General features: G+C 40.9%; 1 protein-coding gene and 1 long non-coding RNA gene across 2 annotated transcripts; one reads left to right on the top strand and one right to left on the bottom strand.

The window, feature by feature from the left end:
- Positions 1-3,591: 3,591 nt before the first annotated feature.
- On the top strand, positions 3,592-4,277 carry LOC307040468. The gene is made up of 3 exons (XR_013808507.1): positions 3,592-3,909; positions 4,026-4,120; positions 4,246-4,277. It is a non-coding gene; the product is annotated as an uncharacterized lncRNA (long non-coding RNA).
- A 4,235-nt stretch (positions 4,278-8,512) lies between these two features.
- On the bottom strand, positions 8,513-12,904 carry lsm3 (LSM3 homolog, U6 small nuclear RNA and mRNA degradation associated). The gene is made up of 4 exons (XM_079680094.1): positions 12,818-12,904; positions 10,957-11,067; positions 10,731-10,826; positions 8,513-9,678 (listed from the first exon to the last, which is right to left on the bottom strand). The coding sequence occupies exons 1-4, from the start codon at positions 12,836-12,838 to the stop codon at positions 9,598-9,600; spliced, it is 309 nt and encodes a 102-aa protein (XP_079536220.1). The 5' UTR covers positions 12,839-12,904; the 3' UTR covers positions 8,513-9,597.
- Between the last annotated feature and the right edge of the window lie 6,819 nt (positions 12,905-19,723).

Raw genomic sequence — 19,723 nt, 5'->3', positions numbered from 1 at the left:
GATGGACTTTGAATTGGAACAGATACAAAAATAATCATCCTCCCACTCTGAGTGAAAATTATATATTTTGGGCTTTTTTACTTTTGCCATAATTGCGGTCTTGTGTGTGTGCGGACTGTCACTCCTGTTGACACGGACAACGTCAGCGAAATAGTGCCCACTGCCCACCAGCCACGCCCCGACACATGGGGTCACTCCTGCCAATCACAAAGCTTTGATGCGTTCAATATTTTAACAGTGAGGGTAAGAATATCAAAAAAAGAAATTGACATTATATCAAAGATAACAATTGATTTGCATTTAACTGTGGGAAATAAGTATTTGATCCCCTTGCAAAACATGTGTTAGTTCTTGGTGGAGAAACCCTTGTTGGACGCATAGAGGTCAGACGCTTCTTGTAGTCTCCAGGTTTGTGCACATCTCACAGTGTTTCCCACACAATGTTAATACTTGGGCGGGCCGCCCAGGTATATTAAGGCCCGCCCAAGTATATTTCGGACCTTTTTTAAAAAAAATTATCCGTCCGCGAGCGACGCCATCTGCGAGTGATTAACTAATGGACAATGAGCCCTCGCTCTACGTCTCCTGTGCCTGTTCGCTCTGCGGTTGATGAACTAGGGGACAATAATCCCCCCCTGTTCGCTCTGCGATTGATTAACTAGTGTATGATCCCTCGCTCGACACCTCCTGTTCGTGCTGCCATCGCGTGGAGGGAAACGAGAAACGGAGAAGACGACGTTAATTTAGAAGACGCGGACACTAAGGTAAAGTAACTATTTTCTCCTTATTGTGTTGTTTTCTGACTTTGGTAGGAGATTCGAATTATTTGAAGTTAGTGGCAACTAAGAGTGTATTTAACGTAACCAGGCCAACTTTGCTGCGTGCAAGTTACGTGTGCTAAATTAAATATAAAAAAGATTATAATTTGTTTTCTCTTCGGGCTATGCCAGTTAGAAGGACACAGATGAACTTTAGCTAAGGTTAGACTGTTAATTTCCCCTGCATTACTCCTCAGATATGAGTATTCAAAAATATTTTAAGAGAATACGGCGTGAGGATGAGGAGGAGAGACGAGGAGAGGAGAGACCACAGGTAACTTAGCCAATGTTAGCATTTTGCTTGCAATGGCAATAATAAATGCATAAGTCTCAATAATGATATATGTCGGTTCATTTGACCTGAAATTATACAATTGCAGTCAACAGTGAGTTGCAATGCAGAGACCAAACTAGATTCAAGCTTGTTTTCAATTCTAGCCGGTGGTCAGTGAAGATGCTGGCACAACTAGTCAGAGTACTGAGGGAGAGGCAGCAGGTTCCAGTGTGGTAGAAGCAGCAGCAGGTCCCAGTGTAGAAGCAGGTGCAGGTCCCAGTGTGGTACAAGCAGGTGCAGGTGAACAAGCAGCACAGTTCCAAGCACCACAGACACAGACACAGACATAGTATAATAGCAAAGAGAACTCTACCATTTAAATGCAGTAATAACAATGTATTATTTTCAGATTCCAAGCATCGCCATTCAGGATGGAACCCTGATTGGCTCAAAATGCCACAGTTCAAGAATTGGCTCTACCTCACACAGCATGGTATGAATGGCATTTGCAAGTTCATATTTGTAATAAAACTTATTTTTTGTAAGAATTAACACGTTTTTCTTTTTAAAAAGGAATGTTATGCCGAATCTGCAGGCAACACAAGCCTCCAATAAAGAAAGGCCCCTTAAAATGGGCTTTCATAGAAGTTGGGATTCTTGTTTTCCGCAAGGATTATATCGAGTGCCACATCTCCTCAGAGCCTCATCAATATAGTGTAAAGCATCAGGTCTCACTTGCATCAGGTATATCATTTTTTTATGTAAAGCTAATTTCTGCAACCTAACAACCATGTTTGGCTCATATAATGAATTATGTCTTTGCCCTTGGTCTAGGCTACTCAGGGATGCAGGCTTTTGAGCCCACAGTCATTATGGAGCATGAGGCCGTCGTAGGTGGATTCAAATGCCTTTACTGGCTAGTAAAGAACGAGATTGCTCACCACAGCAACTACCCTAAGCTCTTAAGTTTAGCTCAGCTTTTGGGTTGTGATTACTTTGAAAAGCTGAAGGTAAACCTAGTACAAAATGATGCTTGTGAAACTAAGAACTTTAACCAGCTAAATGTTAAATGATCTCTTTTTCTCAGGTGGATCAAAGAAACAATTATCAATGACACAGAATAGTGGATGAAATGCTGGAGATCCTTGCAGAGATAGTAGAGTCGCCTATTTTGGAAGAGATAAGGTCATCTCAAGCAATCAGCCTAGAGGTTGATGAAACCACAGATGTATCTGTAAACCGCCAGCTGGATTTACATGTTAGGTGGAGTATTTTTTAAAGGAATGATGTGCATTTAAATAAAGATGTAGGCCTAGTTAAACTTAATATTTATTAATATGTGTGAAAACCTATAAATTTTTATTTTAGACACCTGGATAAAGAGGGTTATGTTTTCAACCACTTCCTTGACCTGGTAACTCTGGAAGATTGGAAAGCTGACAGCGTTGTTGCTGCCATCAAGAGTGTACTACAGAAGAAGGATCTCCCGGTAGACAGGCTCTACGGACTCGGGACAGACGGTGCAGCAGTGATGACGGATATGGAGTTTATTGTTAAATCTAATGGATTGTGTGAAATTTGTATTGTCAGCTGTTATTAAAGGAAACAAAATGACGCCCTCAACACTGCATTTAATTCTTAAACTTAGGCCGTCTGAATGGAGTGGCAAAGCAGCTCACAGACAGTTTTCCAAAGCTGGTTTCTGTAGCGTGTGCTGCTCACAGACTGGCACTGGCATGCAAAGATGCCTCAAATGCTGTCAGGTATATGGCAAACTTCAGGAACCACCTGCAGGAACTGCACCTATTCTTCCGAAATAGTGCAAATAGGTCAGCCACACTGAGTGCTGCCGCTACCACTCTTGGTCTGAACGACTTGAAAGTCAAGGTGTGTTTTCACCTATTTTCATAATACTATTGTGGTGTCATATTATTTACATATATTTTACTTACCAGAGTTTTTCTACTTGTTGTTAGGAGGTGAAAGATACAAGGTGCAGCACCTAGCCGTTCAAAACCTCCAGAGGAACCTTCCTGGCTGCTCTGGCGGAAGAAGCGAGCACAAGGAAGTGCCCAGTGGCCAAAGGTCTATACACCTTCTGTGCCACATACCGCTTTGTGGCTGCCCTCTACCTTCAGGCAGATGTGCTGCCCCACATTGCAATGCTGTCCAAGGTGTTTCAGAGAGCTGATGTGAACTTTCTCCACATAAAGGAGCAGGTAGATTACAAAGAAATGCATTTGATGCTCCCAGTTATTTGCATTATCCATCCTATTATATTGTTGTCTTTTTCCACATTTAGGTGCCAGTCACACTTGCTACTCTGAGGAGAATTCTGGAGGCAGGCGAGACCCCACTCCCCGGAACGTTCCTTGCTCGCCTACACCAAGACTTGGACAACCCAGGTGGACTTGGGGCGTTTAGCATTGCCGGAGAGGAGGAGAGGATCAGGAGGGGACACGGAATTCTGGAGCGCCCCCGGAAGATATCTGGGCCAGATTTGTCAGAGATGTAAATACATCCCTTCTTACTTTTACATTCCAATATTTATTTTCCTTGAACTGAAAAATGTATAATATCATTCCAGGTCCTCAAACCTTACATCTGCAGCCTGGAGAGCAACATTGAGAGCAGGTTCCAGCATATTGAAGTGCTGGGGCCTTCAGTGTCCTGGGTCCAAAGGCAGTTACCTCAAATGATGTAACCAACATTTCAATGTTGCAGACCCTTGCCAACAAATTCATCCCAGGGCAGGATGCCACAGTTATCCAAGAGTGGACCTCCTACAAGCAGCATGTTCTTGAAGGAACATTTAAGGTTGGTAAATACCTAAATTAATATGAACTTGACGGTTAGAATTGCTTGTTTTGACATCTGTAAATGTTTCAATTATACTGTATACTCATTTGCCCTGCCTTGGCTAATCTCTGAAGGACAAGACACAAGCTGAGATCATGCAGCTCCTGGCCAGTGAGAAGGACGAATGGGCAGAAATATACCCAAACCTCAGCCTTCTCTCTTCAGCGGGGTTGGCCATCCCTGTCTCCAGTGTAAACTGCGAGAGGGATTTTTCTACGATGAACAGGGTAAGTGTCATTCCCTGTTGCATGTCATTCTGTATAGTTCATTTAAAAAAAACTGTCTGTTTTACAGGTGAAAACTGACATGAGAAACCGACTGAAAGGGGAGCACCTGGCTGCATGTATGCGTATAGCAGTCAGTGGACCAGCACCAGAGGCATTCCCATACGCACAGGCGTTGAAGCTGTTCTTCAACAAACCCAGACGGATTAAGTGCTCTGACAAACAGTGCCATCTTTGTACAAAATGAATATTGCCATACAGTAATGTAAAGTTAATGAATACATGTTGTTAAAACTTGTTGTTTGTCACATGTGTTGCAGGTCACAAAGCCCGCCCCACGGTCCGCTCGCACCGCGCTCCGCTCGCAGCCCCCCCCCCCCCTGGTACCTTCCCCCCCAAGTATATTTCAGACCTGTGGGAAACACTGTCTCAGTAAGGATTGTGGTCCACTCCTCTCCGAAGATCCTCACATTATAGACTGTTAATTTATTTGTAAGTGGGCAAACTTACAAAATCTTCATGGGATCAAATACTTATTTCCTTCTACTTAGTTAAGAAAAAGGTACACTTGTTCATTTGATTGTAGAGTTTTGTATATTAGCATGGACTGTTGCATAAAAGAAACTCCACCAACGTTTATTTAAAAAAGATGTATCATAATTATATGATATATAAAATCATATAATTATTATCAGTACATGACATTAAGGATTTTGGGAGATGGCCCTGTGGGCCATCTAAGCTAATTAACAGATGGCCCTGAGCCCAATAGAGATTGCCCTGAAAAACGTGCGCGGCCGAAATGAAGCACGAAGGGTTTGGGGGGTCTCCCCCAAGAACATTTAGATTTTTGCAGGTCTTAGATGCTGTCTGGTGCATTCTCTAGGCTGAATTATAAGATGAACCACCACAATATTATATTGTACAGTTTCAATTTTATTCTTCATTTCACTTGTTTGTTTGTTCTTGTTTGTGCTTGCATGCCCTGCATAGCTATGAGACATACTTAAGTTGTTGGTCATGACACTTTCCATCTGATGAAGGCAAATGCCTTCCCAGATGTAAAAAAACATTACATTCAGTTATAACTGCCAAAACAAACATTATTTACACTATTATGGCCCCTGTTAAAAATGTTTGTAATGTTATCTACTGTAAGTTGGTAGAACGAATGCCTCGTCATCCGGAAGCTGGCCGAGCAGCAGTCGAGAGGAGCCGAGCGCATCCGCGAAGCACACAAAATGGTGACGTCAGAGTTCCCGTTAACCGGCATATCTAAATCTCTTCGGTCAAAATAATTTCCCTTTAGCGCCACTTATGTGACAGACAAGAAGAGTATGTGAAAGACAGGAATAGTCAATTCTAATGTCTAACACTTAATGTGGAGAAAGAGATGTCCTGTATGGGTTGATTGTGCGTTGATCTGTTGGTAATGCCTCGGGGTTCCGGTGGGCATGTAAACCAATGCATAATGCTGCGCTATACTTTGTGGCCTCACCCGGTTGCATATTAGCGACACTTATTGTTTAGGTGTCTTTTAATAAGCAGGTAGTCAAATCATTAGCTAGAACTAGCTGGATCTGATCGATATGGACATAAACGCGAGTAAAGTCTAATCTGGCGGGAGAGAGAGATCAGCTGCTGCTGACGAGTCGACACGCAGCTCTGTATGATCACATGCAGCGGTGAGCGGACAAAACACACACTTCAGGTTAGAATATCACACGTAGCTATTTTAATTACCTCTCAAACTACCTAAACTAGTTATAGATATGTTTAGTTTTACTGTCGGGTCACTCATTACTGATCCGCGAGCTGCATGATACTGACATAATAGACGGCCCGATTGGGCAACCAGCAGGTGAGGCTTCATTGCCCAAGCTAAATAGTAGATGGCCCCGGGCCATCGGGCAGTCGTTAATGTCTAGCCCTGCAATAGTAGTAATAAGAAGAAGAAGAAGAAGAAGAATATAGTTAAAATAAAATACATTTTAATTGTGGTTAAATAACATTGTTTATTTGGTCAATTTAAAATGGTAAGTAACGTTATGTCAGTTGCACGTGACCTGTGCCGCTGCACGTTCATCCTCTGCAAGGTGCTTACACAGCAGTCAATGACGGAACTCAGCAAATGGTTAAAACAACCAGCCCTTATCGCCAGCAGTAACACTGCATCTACTGCAGGTAATAACAGTTCAGATCATGGGTCAATGACCTGCAGAGAGCTGGGACCAAAGTAACAAAGGCTACCATCGGCAACACACTACACCGCCAGGGACTCAAATCCTGCAGTGCCAGACGTGTCCCCCTGCTTAAGCCAGTACATGTCCAGGCCCGTCTGAAGTTTGCTAGAGCATTTAGATGATCCAGAAGAGGATTGGGAGAATGTCATATGGTCAGATGAAACCAAAATATAAATTTTTGGTAAAAACTCAACTAGACGTGTTTGGAGGAGAAAGAATGCTGAGTTGCATCCAAAGAACACCATACCTACTGTGAAACATGGGGGTGGAAACATCATGCTTTGGGGCTGTTTTTCTGCAAAGGGACCAGGACTACTGATCTGTGTAAAGGAAAGAATGAATGGGGCCATGTATCGTGAGATTTTGAGTGACAACCTCCTTCCATCAGCAAGGGCATTGAAGATGAAACGTGACTGGGTCTTTCAGCATGACAATGATCCCAAACACACCGCCCGGGCAACGAAGGAGTGGCTTCGTAAGAAGCATTTCAAGGTCCTGGAGTGGCCTAGCCAGTCTCCAGATCTCAACCCCATAGAAAATCTTTGGAGGGAGTTGAAAGTCTGTGTTGCCCAGCGACAGCCCCAAAACATCACTGCTCTAGAGGAGATCTGCATGGAGGAATGGGCCAAAATTCCAGCAACAGTGTGTGAAAACCTTGTGAAGACTTACAGAAAACGTTTGACCTCTGTCATTGCAAACAAAGGGTAAATAACAAAGTATTGAGATGAACTTTTTTTATTGACCAAATACTTATTTTCCACCATAATTTGCAAATAAATTGACAGTGATTTTCTGGAATGTTTTTTCTCATTTTGTCTCTCATAGTTGAGGATGAAAATGACAGGCCTCTCTCATCTTTTTAAGTGGGAGAACTTGCACAATTGGTGGCTGACTAAATACTTTTTTGCCCCACTGTATATTTAAAAAAGTACCCAACTCGCCTGTACAGTGGGGTAAGGCGCTCATTTTGCAGCTCATGGTTTCAAAACAGAGATTGGCTGGAATATTCATCTAATAAAGGTGCCATTTTCTGCTATGTATGTAGACATTTCGGTTCAAGTAAGTCAGATGCATTCACCACAACTGGCTACAACTGGCGCCATGCTCTTATAGGCTACGTGACAAGGGACTGGAAAGGCATGAATCAAGCAAAGAGCACATAGATCTCTTAATTTTGCTCTCGAAGTGCACCAACGCAACTCCGGTTCAAGCTCCGTGCTAGAGCTTTTCAGGTTCAGAACCAGTTCTTCGGTTTAGCTCCGGCTCTTTTCACACTGCCCAGAGTCCGACTGGTGCTGCCTCATTGCGTCATTGTTTGCGTCATGACGTAACCGCTTGCTTGCCTGCTTCATAAAGCCAAACCGCGCGGAAACCCCTCACAGCTCACACCGACAACAACAACAATGGCCGATTGGGCTCCAGCTTCCTCTGTACCTCTTCGGAAGACCAGATTCCCAGTAGGTAGCTGGTCTCTTCAGTGGACCACTGCTGCTTGTTAAGTTTCTCCATCGTTGTGTACAAACTGGATAAAACGCAAGCTTTTTGTTGTTATTCAAGAGTTGATCCCGCCCCTGCCCCCGCCTCGACGTAAGCGTGACGTATGTGGTGCTTTTGCTCTGGCCGGACAATTTTTTGGTGCTCGAAATGAACCGGATTCCGGAGCTAAGAGGCTGCTCCACTGCGGTGTGAAGAGGAAAACCCGGTGCTTTTCAAGCTCCAGCTCCGAACCGGCCCTGAAACACCGTTGGTGTGAATGAGGTAAGATTGATGCTTTTAACTTCAATATTTAAAAAAAAAAAACTTCCCGGACCCCCCTAGAGGAAGTGAGGTCCCTCCTAGAGGAGTTGAGGACCCTGCTAGAGGGTGTTAGTTCCACTCCCCACTTATAAAAATAGCACTTTACCACTGCACCCTCTCTAATCTCAGATGCACCCCGAGTCATTTTGTTCTGGAACCAGGCCTACATCCATGGCTTAAATCTAAATTGTGTTGGAAAAACGATAGATCCAACCGAGCACGTCTCAACGCTGCTCTGGGAGCGCCTTGGTTACATTTTCCGAACTGGTAATACATTTCATACAAAACTTGAAAGAGTTTTATTTTTTGCAATTTACCTTTTTTATTCAAGTTACCAAAACCAAATGAAAACAAATGTTTACATATCTGAAAATGATGTACTCTCAAGTCCAACAGACACTACAAAAATATATATAAAAAAACATAAAATAAAACCGTCCCAGAGGAACTCAAGCTTCCAAATATTCACAGATGATGGATTCGGGGTAACTGCACAAGTCTTCTGCTTAGAACAAAAAGTTTCACTTGAGAAAGGTCAACAATTACATAAAACCCCTCTGCTCAGTCTGCTGTCTGGTAATACTTTAAATACACTCGACAAACACAAGTTACCACACACACATGACGTGAGGCAGTTTAGTTTCCAAAAACCATGATAAGATGTTTGCAACTTAATATGGCACTTGTAGAGACTTGTAAAGGTGAACAACTCAAGGTAATTAAAGTAACATTTGTTTTTTTTCTGGCTTAACAAAAATTGTGAGGATTTATGAATTTAAAATCAAATTAAATATCCTGAGAATAAGAACAAAAATTGTGGCCTAAAATATTCTATAATCCCATAATAATTTGCCCAAACAAAAAAAACAACTCTTTTTTCAAAACGTGTTTTTAATAATTGCGATCCTCCACAAACTAGAGTTGAGATTTTGTTATTAGAAATTATGATATTTTTTTCTGGCTTCACTAAATGGGTTTGTATTTAACATTTGGTGTACAGAGCAAAATCAAATAAAAATATCCTGAGGATATCAGGAAACGATTGCCTGAAATGACAAAACATCCCAAAATCTATTTAATAATAATTTGCCCAAATAAAACCTCAGAAGTAAGCCCTCTTTCTCCAAAACCAAAAGTCATCTTTCTTTCTTTGTCAAAAAGTACTTTCAATTATTGCAGCCCCACAGAATAAAGTAGAGAGTTTGTGGTAGTATCTGAATGATGAGTGTGTGGGGGGTTTGACAGTAGAGTCTGACCTGAGGGGGCTGGATGTGTTTGAACGCAGCCATGTTTCAGCCTTTAATTACAGCACCACCCTCTCCTGCAGTTAGAAGCTTCCCAGTTGCCACAAACACTCCCTCACAAATAGAAAGTGGTTGGGGTTAGCCCACCCTGAGGGGCGGTGCCACAAGGACAACACCATCTCCTCTGACAAACAGCATGGGGATGTTCCTCTTGGTTGACTAAAAAAAAAAGACAGAAAAAAAAATGTATCTTTATATTGTTCTGTTAATTATTAGTATTATGTCCTCAAAGCATCCGGCACTCAAACCCTTTTAAACTGTGATATTCAGAATTAATATTTAATTAATACTTACACACCACGGTATACATTTACATTTGCATGATATATATATTGTCTTACACTGAGTACAATTTTACTTCAACAAATGTAACTTTGTATAAATATTTGTATTATTATTTTTCTCTTTTATTGGACATTTTACTTTAACTTCTTATGTTTACATACCAACATGCAAAATGTACTTAACGACCAGGCTCAGCTCTGAATGAGGTCTGAGGGGTTTTCAGGCTGAGGCATCAAAGCACACGCAGCGCACACATGGAGTTTTCTTTCCTTCGATTAATAGACTAATGAAAAATGAGTAGTCAAATACTTTTTTTCATGGACTAACGTTAAGTTGACTGATTGGGGGCAGCCATAGTTTCCACATGTATTCCACAGACTGTGATCAAGACTTTGGTTTAAAGCCCGAGACCAAAGACACTGGGATCTTTATATTCCCATTTTTACACATTACGAAAAGAAAAAAAAACATGAATAAAAGGAAAAGTATTTAAATAACTTTAAATCAATCTTCCTGCAGTATTATGGAACTATATGTTGGCCACAGATACAGATTGCTGGCCATCTCTCATCACTCTTAACAGAAAAAGTTTAACTATGAACATCATTTTATATAAAACCACTGAAAGTGCAAATACTATTATTCACGATCTCGAGGAGGGAAAATCTAGAATATTAGATTCTATCTTAAAATGTCAATAAAGTGTGATAAAACATTGTTAATATTGTATGCCAAAATGAATAGGCATTTTAAATGCTTCTATTGATGTTGAATGTTCCTGCTGAAATAAAGTATAACAGCAGCATTGTTCTAGTGCTTCAGTAAGGCCCAGTACATGCAGACAGTTTTAGAAACCAAGACCAGCAAAACAGTAGTTGTTCAGTAAGAAGACATGAGGCTGTAACAAGGAGAATTCAAAGCTGTACCTTGTATAGTTCTTCATAGGTCTCCTCGTCGATCTCCACCGTCGTCACCGTCTCCTCCACGTCTCCAAGGATCATGTTCAGGTGCTGATCGTAGGCCTGGGAAAAACAAACATCAACAAGCATGAAGTGAGAGACAAATGTCAGACCTGCGACAATAAAACGTAGAATCCCACAACACACATACACTTCAGTGTTTTTTTAAGCAAATACTGGGTGTGTATCTTACATGCAGTCGACCACGGAGCTCCCGGTCATTCCTCATCTTCACGTAGATCCTCTCATCTAGACTGAGTCTGATCAGATCCAGAGGCTCCTCTACCGTGTTGGTAGACGGGGGCTGCAGCACACAAGTAAGGATATTAATTACACATTTTACAAATATAGATTTCAACAACTTCAGAAATAAATGCCAGTTCGGAGGATGGCTACTTCCATAAGGTAGTTTAAGCTACCAAATCTTTATTATTTGGGGAAAAATGTGCGGAGAATCAGTTATTCTTTTCTGTCTTTGAAAAGCACAGGAGTAAAAGCCATCAGGACTGTATTTAGAGGTTTTCCCGAGTTCTCCTAAAACGTCAATGCTTTTTTGAAAGAAATATAAAACCACATAAATGTAGGAAAAATTACAAATGATGGTAAAGTAACAATATTAACAATCAGTGCCTGTAAAAAGAAGGAATGGTGTGTAATTTCTAACTACCATTTTGGAAATTTGGGAAATACTTTTCAAAACAGAGGTAAGAGTTAGGCCTGTCACTATAATCAATAAATTGACTTATCGTACGATAAATAAAAATGGACTCGATAACTTTTCTGAGATCGATAAATTGCCGTTTATAAGGATAAGGATGTGACCAGCATTTTAGCCCAGTGCACTATGAGGGGCGGGGCACACACACAGCCCATGACACAGCCAGGTCAGGACACTCCGCGTGCAACAGTGTAGCAGCCAAATTAATAATAGAGACAAGCAGGAGACACCGTGTGACTTACTCGAGGGGAATTTGAAGTTAAATGGAAGTGGTTGTAAAACATAATACCTAACAATACCATTTGTTAAAATTAAATGTATTTGTTTTATTTATTATATATAATTTATATATTTGAATATTATTTCACATTTCATTTGCAATGTTGAATGTTCAATAAAAAGTTCTGTTTGAAAGGATGTACTTGAATTATCATTATGTCAGTGGTCTAAAATGGTCTTACAATGGTGCCGACAATATTATCGTTTTTCAAATAGGCTAGCAGCAACAGATAACTATTTCCCTTCAGCTGCTTAGGTTTACAATTTGATCATAATAATAAAAGTGCAGAAACTGTTAGTGGAGAGGCTGCAGAAGATATGTGATGAATGAGAACATTTTGTGTTACAGTTTCTTACTATAAACATTCACAAAAAGCAAGGGGCACACAAGTTAAGGTTGAACATCAAAATTATACAAAACAAAGTAAAGAAATCTATGAATTTCAGTGACTTTACTATGAAACACTATGCATCCAAAATCAAGGGGAGGTATATCAGACCTAACTAATATAAACGTAACACTTGGAAGACAGATTGAAAAGAGATGTAGCTGTGGAGAAAAGTTAACAAAAGTAATTGTATGTGTTGGGTGAAAACCCCACCATATGCTAAACCATTTAGTCACATGTGTGTCCGGTTAAAAGCCCAGCCCTTACATTTCTAAGTTGTTTTTGGAAAAAAAAACAAGTCAGACACGTTTAAACTAGTGTATGCTTTGGGTGTAACGCTACACTAGTATTCTGCTGTTCTCAAACACAAGGAACACAAAAGAAAAACGAATAGCCTTGTCCTATGATGTAATAATCAATTTTAGCTCTGATGTTCAAACTAAACAGCACCGACAGTGAAAGAATGAAGGTGATGTGCTAACCGGGCTAATTTAGCTAGCTTTTTTGACAGGCCTCTCCGCGCTGTTAGAGGAGGGGAAAAACGAAGTGACACAATAACCCCCCTGAAAGAAGAAACAAAGTAAACACATCTTACAGAGTTCTTTTTGGATAATTATATACACGCTGTGTGAGAGAAAAACAGCATTAATCGACGAGGCTGCACCAACCTGCTCAACTTCGTCCGCCATTGATTGTGAGTGTGCGTCGTTTAGTTTGACCAGTACGGGGGTTGCCAGGTCTGTAAAAAATGCGTTTGCAGTTAGCGAGGCAGGGGAAACACGTGCACTTTTGGACAGTTTGCCAAACACCTGGTTGGTTACATCTATTGAGAGGAATATGCAAAATAATATTATGCAGTGTGGGAAGAAGAATTGCAAATGATGTACTAATATAAACGTAAGAACACCACAATGCAAACATATTCCATTACAAGTGAAAATATTGCATTGAAAATGAGACTTAAGTGAAAGTTCGGATCGGCAAATTGTAGTTAAAGTATGAAAAAAAATAACTATGCATTTCAGTAGATATCTAATTGATTACGTCATGGCACTCATACTTGCAGTTTATCTGCAGAACAACTACCTTTACGTTGATTAAATATATATTTTGAACACATAACTTTTTTGCTCGTTATAAATGTACTCGGGGATTTTTCTTCCACTATTACCCACTTCACATGGAGGATAAACCACAAAACTGGCAACCCGCTACGTACAGATAAGCAGTACCACTCTCCTCTCTTTCTCTTTCCAAACCTTTCCATCTTCCATTGTCCCCTTACTGCGACGTTACCATTCTGTGCATTGGTAAGTTATAATTCAACCATTACCGTTACTATGTGTTACTAATTAAAACATATTTGTATAATTTTTTGAACATATCGTCGGTTATTTTGTGTGTTATTCAAGCTACTGTAAAACAACTACTCTCAAGTTCGCAGCGTCCATTTACAGACTATCTCGTTGCAAGGTCGTAGTTGTGAAGACAGGTTAAAATAAGTGTTAGACCCTAAAATAAATACAAAATTGAAAGAACAAAAAGCATTTCTAAAGGTAGATTATGTAAAGCCAACTAAAGGCTAGCTTGTACATTTTAGAAGAAAACAGCATCGTTGCAACAAGTAAGTAAAACAATTTTTAGTAAGGTTTTTATTGTTTTAACGTTTTAACGTTATATCCATACATAATTACATAAAATAATACAATTATTCGTAGGTTTGGCTATACGTAAAGTTACGTTACTTCCACTGTGGTTGTATGCATCACCACGTTGAATAAGCAGACAGGATGTAATACTTTTTACAGGTTTTCAGTAACAAACATTGATTAAAAATGATAACTTAGCATATGTATAACAAATAATGAAAGGTTTCATTTTTACAAATGTAATCATCATTTCTAATTAGTTGGTTCTATTTCGTCTTTACTGACCGCCAGAGGCGGTGCTTTAGCACTGGATATGTCCATTGCGCGCATGCACAATTTGAGTACCAATAACAACAAAGTCACCTGTGACCCACGTGACACCGGCAAGGCTGCGTTTTCTTGTTTAGCTAGTTAGCAGCAGCGTGGCTCAGCCTAAATGTGTCCTGCCTGTGCAGCCACTTGGCTGACGCTGGGATAAGCACTGGAGTTAGCCGTGCTGTTTTTTCTTTAGAAGCCAGTTTTCTGGTCTTAGCTTTGTGTTTTTGTTATTAATTCAACCAGTGAAGGCAGTGTTCTCGCCCCCGCTCCTGGTGGACGTGTTGCTTGATGTTAGCAGCAGTCGTCTGGCTAAACTGTCTTGTTAAGCTTCTTTATTTAATCCAGCTAGGTGAAGGCATTGCTCTCGCTCCCGCTCCCTCTGCTGGCAACGTGGGTGTAGGGCATTTACATCCCTCTTTGCCATAACCTCAGGGAAGCGAGTTGGAGAGCTACATGCCCTCTCCGTGAGCGATACATGCCTGAGGTGGAACTCCAATGGCTCGGGTGTTGCCCTCTGGCCGAATGTGGCGTTCCTGCCCAAGGTGCTTCCACTAGCCCACTCCAATCGGCCTATCCAGCTGGCACGCTTTAACGTCCCACAGGAGAGCGGCACGCCTGAGTTGCTGTGCCCTGTGCGAGCCCTAAGGGCTTATATTGATGCTATGCCCTGTATACGGCGGTCAGAGCAGCTCTTTGTTTGCCATGGCGGCACTAGGAAGGGTCGTGCTCTCTCTAAAAAGCGGCTGTCCCACTGGGTTGTCGATGCCATCTCACATGCCTATGGGGCCAGTGGCCGCCCCCTGCCATCTGGGCTGAGATGCCACTCTACAAGGAGCATCTCAACATCTTGGGCTGCCCTGAGAGGGGTGCCCCTGGAGACCATCTGTGTCGCGGCATCGTGGGCGTCTTGTGGCACATTCTCCAGGTTTTTATCGGGTTAATGTCGCCACTCGCTCCGCTGCTTCCAGCTAGGTAAGTAGGTGCTTGGATTCATCATGACATTGTTGATATAAGTCATCCAGTGCCAGAGCTGCCAAGTCTCAACCTTTGAGAGTGAGAGTCACGCAATTTAACCTCTTCACACGCCTCACGCCACACTTGCCATTTCACACGCTTTTTTCTAGGGGTGCACCGAATGGGAAATTCTTGGCCGAAACCGATACCGAAAATAGGAAACAGTTGGCCGAAAACCTAATGCCGAAAGGCCGAAAATGATTAATAGAAATATATATATATATATATATATATATATATATATTAGGCATGGGCGGTATCATTTTTTTCATACCGTCATACCTTGCTGACATCATACCGTGGTATACGGTATATGACGGTATCAGTCCCAATTTAAGGGGTAATTTCTCCCCCCCAAATTTTTTTTACTCACTATATCAACAGCCCCACCAAATATATTTTCCACCAGCCGCCACTGACGGTATGACTTGGGTCGACTTGAGTGAGGTGGCGTTCGGCGGCAAATAGATGTTTCGAACGGTATATTATATTTTCGGTGTAAAATGCAGCCCGAGCGGTAGAACCTTGCAAAGTGCCGCGACGTGCGCGCAAGTGCAAAACAAGGGCTGCATACATGACACATTGTGCAAATGGCACATTTTGAGATCGGATACAGGACGCGTTTGTAGATGTCCGACGTTGTTTCCATAGTGAGCTAAGTTAACAATATATCATCATACATAAACATTTTCCGGGAGTAAATACTTGACTTATTGAATAAAGTTTGCTATATTCACTAACTAGTTTGGCAATATTATTCCGTGCATGTGTTAAAAACCTTATTTCCATTTGATTCATTGGATTACTCGCGTGAATGTTTAGCACGTAAATGCTTTCGTTTTTAAAACCGTCCGACCTCGACTACAAAACCATCAACCAGTTGCATAGGATTAAAAAATGTCAACACTCACTCACCCCGTCTTAAACATTCCCAAAGAAGTGCCTCTGTGTCTCGTTGTGCTGGATGAAGTCACCGGCGACGAGTAAACCCAAAATAGTCCCAAACAGGCGCAGAGGTATTTTTCTTTTTTACTAGTTGTCCGAGTTCGGGGCCAGCAAATGCTGCCGCCATCTTGCTCAGCTCAGCTCTGTGCTGAGCTCTGAGAGCGGGAAAGACGGACTGCCCTCCCCTGCCCTCTGCTGGCGCGTGCTGTGCATTACAACCAATGTCGTCCCTGTCAAAACTCCGTGTCAGTGTAATAGAATGAAACGCATCTGTGATTTGGCGCACAGTCTGTGACGTCACGGTATTGAAAATCATACCGACGGTATTTCGAAATACCCTGGTATACCGTAATACCGTCATACCGCACAGGCCTAATATATATATAAATATAATGTATACATTTTTTACCAATGTTGTTCAGCTGCCTGATTATGGAAAAATACATGCTTATGGCAAAACTTAACTTAAATAATAATCACTATTATGGGTCCATAAAACATTTATTCAGCACTTTTGAATGCATACAGTACATTAATTCCAAGTCAAGTGCATTTTCTTTTCTCTGTAGAATAACTACAACAAAGTGCATTCAGAACAAAGCCAAGGTGCTTTAAAACTGCATAAACATCTAGGCCAGTAGGCCTACACCAAAATAGTGTAAATAAAGACTGTAACAGCCAGGCCTTCAACAACAACAAATGCACCTATAAGTGCATGCATACAAATGTGCAAACTGGATAAATCCACATGAATGTAACTATTTACAAATGAAATTACAATTGAATTTCAAGAACCTGTAAATAAGGCTGTCTGTCCTCATAAGCAAAGTAGTAAACATTGTATAAAGATACATAAAGTGAAAACTGGATACAAAATCCACAATCAATTACAAATTAAATTACAATTTCAAGAATCTGCAAATAAGGTGGTCTGTCCTCATGAGCAATGTAAACAACATAGTATCATTTAGATACCGAAAGTACAATATATTGAACACTGTGCTGCTGTCATTTCCCCCTAATGATAACCTGAGATGGTGAATTATAACTCACAATGAAAATTGTTCAGGAAAGTGGGTATAGAGTAGACATGTAGAACTAGATAAGCTTATGATAAGCCAGCCTTGTCTACTTATTAAGGAAAAGTGGGAGGTTATTTTTAATGAACAGTAGCTTCTCTACTTTATCAGCCATAAGTCTGTTCCTCTTCTCATCAAGCACATGAGAGGCAGCGCTGAACAGTCTCTCGCTGTCAGTGCTTGTGATTTGATCTTACTCCGCACATTTGTTCGGGTGTTTTGATTTCAAGTGGTGGAGTAATCCCGAAGTGGTGAAAGTCTTTGCTGTTACACCCCCTCGAGAAATGTCAGCTGAACACGTTTTACATATCGCAATCCGCGCCTCTTTCTCTGATATTTTTAAAAATCTCCAAGCGGCAGACATGTTTATTTAATGATATATTTCCATAACTTGTTGCTTGAGGCTTGCCGTAGTTCGAGTCAGGGACAGGGTGAGCCCGCCCTATTCTGCCCCTGATTGGCTGACCGAGATATGTGATAACCAGTGTTGGGACTAACGCGTTACAAATTAATGCGTTACTGTAACGCAACTACCTTTTGCGGTAACTAATAACGTAACTAGTTACCTATTCCCATTCAGTAACGCCGTTATAGTTACTGTGATTTAAATGGGTGCGTTACTGCGTTACATTATGTGATCCAACAGAACCGAATCTCTCTGCGGATCTAACTTACAGGCGAATACAGCGATGTCCTCTCACAGTACCATGACAGGGCTCAACGCTAACTTTTAAAAGTGGTTGCCAGGCTGGCAACCAGGCATCAGCTTTTGGTTGCCAAAACTGAAAATACGGTTGCCATTTTTAGTCACCTTATATTTTAAATAATTAAGATACTATACAGTTATACATTAACTTAATAATGAACATGTGACACAAAAGAATATTCAAATGCTTTACAATAAGTAATTAACACAATTAATTGAAACTAAAGTGGTAGTGAACTTGTCCACCGTCAATTGCTGTAAATACCAGTAGTGCAGCTGTTGTCATGCCACTAATTTCTTGGTCATCCATTGTCTCCCTTTTTCAATGGTTTCCCTGACCTTTGTGCTGACCCCCAAGATAGATCCATTGGCCCTTCAGGATCGAAGTCTTGGATTGGCCAGACAAATACATTTCTAATGTTAAATAAATGAAAACCATTCACAGTTAAGAATTAGATATTAATTATAAATGCTGTAAATTATGTATTAATATGTCTAACTATATTTAAAATGTGTTACCTTTTTATAGAAGTGATTATATATTTTATGCCAATATTTTCCTATGATAAAGTTTTGTTTTGCACTTTTATTTTGGTAGTAATAAGATCGGGACTCTTATTTTGAAGGAACTTTTACCGGAAGTGAATGGACAACATTCCTCTTTGCTTTTCATTCGGGTTTACCTTACGCTTTATCAGTTGAATCACTTTGAACATTCGTTTGAGATGTTGAGTGGTTGGCCAAACTTTTTACCCCAGTCAAACAACTTAATTTGCTTCGCCATTTTTTGTAAAACAAACACACGGCGCACTGTGCACGCGAGTAAACGTGCATTGCTTTCTGGCTCCGTAATCACACCAATGCACGTGCAACTTAAGTATAAGGTTCCGACTGGTCACAACAATAATTAAATATCACTCTTAATACAACAAATAATTAACATTTATCTATTTTGGGGTGCACATTTAGCTGTTTGCTGTCCTTATTTCTTTATGTTAAAAACTGGTTGCCACTGATGGCAACCAAAGGCCAAGAAGTGGTTGACATTTTTTCTGAATGGTTGCCAATGGCAACCTGGCAACCGTTACTGTCGAGCCCTGCATGGAAAAGTGAGAGTGACCAGAGAGGTGTGATGATTGATAAATACCTCCGTGACGTCACCCATAGGATTCTGCAGAGTTGCCGAGAAGCCCTTAGTAGGCGGAGTCGGCCACTAACGGCTCGACATTGACATCAGAGTTCAACTCCCGCCTGCTCCAGCCTGCTCCAAATAAGGGCAAAGAGGCGGAGCCGAGGCGAGACCTCCTGCCACCGAGCTGCAAGCTCCAGAGCTAGCTGAAGCTACCAAGCTAAGCTAACATGCTCCCCATCTGCACACTGCCGTGGCATTTTACGTTTCTAAGGTAAGCGGACATGAAACTATTCAGCAAAGCTATACAAAATAATCTAAGTTATTGAGTTTTTAGCATAATACTTCAGAATCTTAAAATCACTTAACATTTGTATGCAATTGTGCTAAATTCAACACTGGAATCAAGCAAATATTAATATGTTTGCATGACATTAGTTATTTATATTTTGATATCACTTAACTATACTTTTAATACATTTAAGTCAAGCTAAGGTACATGTGATGGTAGCTAGTTAGTGCTCTTACCTGGAGGCCTCCTCCAAACAGCATAATAACCAGACTGTATCATTAAAACTAAGTACCAGTTCTAGATCCTTGACTTCAGACAAACAATTCAAAAGACAACATGTATTTAAAGACCAATCTTTATTTGAATGTGCCTCTTAACCTGATATATTAGTTATACAGTAATAGTATTGACAATCTAAAAAAACTGAGCACCTCAACAGTCA

The sequence above is a fragment of the Notothenia rossii genome (genome assembly GCF_949606895.1).
Source record: "Notothenia rossii genome assembly, chromosome: 5".
NCBI lineage: Eukaryota > Metazoa > Chordata > Actinopteri > Perciformes > Nototheniidae > Notothenia > Notothenia rossii.
Note: the sequence above shows the minus strand (reverse complement) of the source record. Positions and strands in the feature narration are given on the sequence as shown.